At 41.3% G+C, this 4,510-nt stretch overlaps 1 protein-coding gene across 1 annotated transcript; it reads right to left on the bottom strand.

Annotated features, from left to right (window-relative positions):
* Positions 1-765: 765 nt before the first annotated feature.
* On the bottom strand, positions 766-4,032 carry LOC146615575 (acyl-CoA-binding protein-like). The gene is made up of 4 exons (XM_085374025.1): positions 3,959-4,032; positions 2,180-2,297; positions 1,737-1,799; positions 766-1,107 (listed from the first exon to the last, which is right to left on the bottom strand). The coding sequence occupies exons 1-4, from the start codon at positions 3,971-3,973 to the stop codon at positions 1,034-1,036; spliced, it is 270 nt and encodes an 89-aa protein (XP_085230151.1). The 5' UTR covers positions 3,974-4,032; the 3' UTR covers positions 766-1,033.
* Positions 4,033-4,510: the final 478 nt, after the last annotated feature.

Genomic DNA, 4,510 nt, shown 5'->3' on the forward strand with positions numbered 1-4,510 from the left:
GTGGTTTACATTCCACAGTCAGTAATAAAATGTAAGGCACAAATTGTTATTAAATTGTTAAATTTGGATTACACAGCATTCATCACGGTAAATGTCTTTCTGAAAGTGCTGTAACTAATTAGAACTAATGCTAAACCACATCCAAGTCTTTATGGCCTCTAATTTTCTGCTTCTACTTTCAGCTAAAACTGAGGTTATTGTACTCGGCCCAGTATGGTATCCAATTAGATTCCTGCTCTGGGTGGCATTACCTTGGGTTACTAATAGCCTGTAATTTGTAATTATCAGGACGTCCTAAAAATCTCCTTTATCTCTGATATTTGGCTTCTCTTCATTGGCTCCGTTAAATCCAGGATCAGAATTTAAATCCTTCCCATTACATAATAATAATGATAATAATAATCAGGCCCCATAACTTTATAATACTTTATCACCCTATTAGAGCAGCTCACTCTTAGACTGGGGGCTTACTTATGGTTTGGGTATTTCAATGTAGAATGGGAGGCAGAGCCTTCTCTCTGGCTCTCTTCCACGCCTTGCCTTCCTCGTCTTCCTCCACTCAAGCCTGGTTCTGCTGGAGGTTGTTTCCTGTTATGGAGTTTTTCCTTCCCACTGTAGCCAAAGCTCATGACGGGGTGTTCTCTCTTTTCTTTGCAACATAAAGTGCCATGAGGCAACTGTTGTTGTGATTTGGTGCCATATAAATAAAATTAAATTGAACTGAACAAATACTTTAAAAAAAAAGCTGAAGATCTAAAATCACACTTTCAGGTTACTGTTTATTGAAATGACAGGACTTTCTGCAGAAACACATGAATACTGAAACCTGATATATACACAGTTTAAATGTGTCCATCGGCAGCTACTTGGGTCAGTTTCTAGGACTAGAAGCCATCCACCAGGTGTTCATGTGAGCTGTTTACGGACACACTTGTTGAGTTTTAAGGCGTTTTAACGATGCAGGGATGGAGACTGGTGCCGGTCACAGTCCACGGAGCAGATTTCCCGGCCAGTTGGTCGTCATCACACAGCATTATATTCCATATTTCTGCTTTAGCTCCTCCACCAGGCTGATGTACTCGTTCATGGCGTTCTCATTGCTCTTACCTTACAGACAAATTAAAAATGTGTTATGGAGGGAAAAAAAGACAGACAGACTAAATGAACAAGCTAGTCCTGCTTTTACTTTCAGAGACTCTTTTTCATAGTTTGTTGACATGAGGACTCAAAGCCCTGCTTGACAAACTCAACACTACAACAACTCATGCAGTCCTGAAAGGGGGCTGCATGCAGCCGAGTACAATATGCAATAATCCAATTTACTACAAAGGATGAGGAACGCACCAGCCCAACTTTTTTTTAATCAAATGAGCTGCACTCCTAACTCTGAGGAAATCATCCTTTATGTTTAAGGTAACATCAACTTATTCAGCCTTTATGCAATAAAATGTACTGAAATTGTACTTTTAGTAAAATAATAAAGGACAACAAGAAAACAAAAAATTAACAAATTTGTAATTCATTTTTAATTAATGAATATAAATAAACTTAACATTTATTTTAGGTTTATTTATATTAGGTCATGTTTTTAGAATTACAGCTGGATATATTTCAAGTAAGCGTTCACTTTAAACATCATTTAAACACATCCATTTCCTTCCATTTATCCGGGGCCAGGTCACAGGGACCTGACCCAGACCCCCCTCTCCACAGCCACCACCTCCATTCTTACTCACCCTTCTGCTTCTCCCAGGCATCCCATTTAGCTTTCCCAGTGAAATCAAACATCCCTGGACGAGCTTCAAAGACAAACAAAGCAAATTAAACAATTTAGTGGAATCCCGTGTAATGCAGGTCAAATAAATATAGGACACATTCATTAAGGCCCAGCGTCTTCAGTACAGAGCAAAGGGCTGCATTACATTGCAACACAAAAACATAAGAAACACTACTGATAATTATCTAGAATATTTACATTTATGTGGAAATCTGAAAGTGAAACCACGATACACAGGAGCAGATCTAGCTCCTCAGAGAGTCTGTAGTACAGGTGTACGTCATGCATGTGCCAGTGGTTCTTATAGGGTGCATGTTCAGCGTAGCCAGTGTCAGACTCTTATCAACAGTTTGTGTGACAGCAGTAACAGTGCTGAGCGCAGTATCATTTGAAATTTCTCACCTGTGTTCACATCACCCACGGTGGCCTGCTTGAACAGCGAGTAGATCTGCAACATCTCCTCATCAGTCGGCTTCGCCTTCAGCTGCTTGACCTCTGCTGCTGCTTCATCAAACTTAGTCTGTAGAAGACAGGACGACAACGTTGGGACAGTGCTACGTGCAAAAGGTAGATTTTTTTCTTCCCAGCTGGAAGAGGAAGGACTTCTTAACACAGCTTTTCCACACATCCCTGTTTTACACTGGATGCTTATACTATTTTAATTTGCACACAGAAAGAAAAAACTAAATGTACCAGGGTCAAAATTATTAGACCTCTTGTGCTGAGAGACAAAGCGACTGTCCGGGCCCAGTTTGCTGCTGACTGCTTGAAATCAAATTGTCACGTCCTTCTTTCTTAATGATTCCTTCTGCCTGGAAGAGATTCTACCAGGTCCATCCCCACAGCATAAGACTGCCATCAAAGTGTTTCACTGTGGGAATGGGGTTCTTTGGGGTTGTACACCGCCCTTCTTTCATAAAACATCTCTATGACCAAAAGGGCTCTAGCTTAATCTCAAAGGATGTGTTTCCAGTACGTGCAATCTTACTCCAGATTGCCCATGGCATACTTCAGTCTGGACTGAAGGTGAAGTTTTTAATACTGCGAGTAAATAGAAGATAAAACTCTGTTTTAAAGTGGAAACACTTCATGCATGAAGGCTAATTTACCCCAGAGCCTTCCTCCTCGGCACAGTTTTCATTTATAAAGCTTTACAAAACCAAATATCACGGCTAACAGGTGGATTTTCCTGTGTCAGTGCAGCCAGCCAAACCACAAAGAACCGCTTACTGCTTAAGAGAGAGAGTGGAAGTCGACTGTATATAATTCCCCCTGACGATCAATAAAGTATTCTGATATCCTTAAATTCTGTAGACAAAACTGATTGTTACAGCTTGGGGAAATACAAAAGTGACCCCTTAGTCCCGCTGTTTTCCCTGAGTTATGGTTACACAGTTTCGAGAGCACGTGGTGCTCCATGGTGTAAATTAGCCTTTACACATGATGTGCTTTATGTCCAAGTTAACTTGATTTGAGTATTACAAAGTACATCAGTGAACACCAACGTTCAGTGCTATGGGTTAATAGAAAGGTCCGTTTTTGTGGGCTGACCTGGTCATTTTTTTTCTGAAATAATTTGTTATTGTGTTCAAAAGAAAACTGGGATGTTTATAAATGACATTTAGGAAATGCTTCACTTCCTCTGCATAAAAGTAAAATCAGGATAGAGAATCAGTCTAGTCCAACCAGACAGTGAAACACTGTTTTATAACTCGCAAGTGATCGGTGCAATAAAGAACCGTTTTACTCGAGCTTACATCACATTTGCCTTTACCCAGTTTGCTCACATGGTTGCGACATTGGAGCTGCCCCATTCTTGGCTAAGTGGGCTGAAGGGCAGACTGAAGAAGACGTTATAAATGCCCAGTGGGGTGATTTTTCTGAAGTCGTACTCCAGATCAGTCTGCTTCCTGCACAAACACTACAGACATGAAGAAAAGCTGCATCGGGACAATAGCTCCCCCGCAGCCATTGTTACACACCGACTTTTTCTGCGCCCTCGGGCTGCATGAGCTGCTCTGTAGCTGCTAACAAGTCGTTGAACAAAGACTCCGCACAGCTGTCTGGGATGCTTTCACTTCAGGACACACGGCCTGCAGCTAAACCGCTACATCAGCTAACGGTCTTCCTTAACAGAAGGCGGCGGAATATAAACCAGTAATTTTATTCTTTTATACAGACCTGGAGCTCAGCCATGCTCGGTTAGTAGACAAACATAAGCCGGGGACTTGACTGTCAAACCATTTCCTCCTTCACGCCCTCCTTCCTATTGGCTAAACCAATAACGTACCTCGGCCGTTCACTGGATGACGTGACCGCAATTGGAACCAATCATGTACTTACAACCAGAGCAGTCGTGTCAGCGGGGTTCAGGATTCACGCTGTCACGTGATACCCGGAGACTTATGCCAAAAAGTGATCGTCCAACAACACGTGATTTCCAATGTTTGTATGATGTCTTTACTCATATTGGTAAATAGACTGCACTCAGCAGGATTTACAAAGGAGTTATATATCCAGTGTATAGCCAGTCCGGTCCTTTTGGCCACTTAAAATATGTTTACTAAAGTCTTATTTTATGTGTTATCATTTCTGCTGCCCTCATGGCCAGATCTCACTTAAAAAATGAAGTTTTAATGTCAACGAGACTTTTTTTTAACTGCTTAAATAAGGGACACTGCCAACAGCTAATTGCGACTTCTACCTTGTAACAGGAATGTTGTTTGTGGCTCA

Source organism: Diplotaxodon limnothrissa, linkage group LG16 (assembly GCF_057381915.1).
Source record: "Diplotaxodon limnothrissa isolate DT_005_m linkage group LG16, D_limnothrissa_male_GT1.1, whole genome shotgun sequence".
NCBI classification, from domain to species: Eukaryota; Metazoa; Chordata; class Actinopteri; order Cichliformes; family Cichlidae; genus Diplotaxodon; species Diplotaxodon limnothrissa.

Coding starts and splice junctions, on each gene's coding strand:
- LOC146615575 (XM_085374025.1), bottom strand. Junction 1,800..2,179: donor CGTGGGTGATGTGAACACAG/GTGAGAAATTTC, acceptor TTGTCTTTGAAG/CTCGTCCAGGGATGTTTGAT. Junction 1,108..1,736: donor TGCCTGGGAGAAGCAGAAGG/GTGAGTAAGAAT, acceptor TTTGTCTGTAAG/GTAAGAGCAATGAGAACGCC.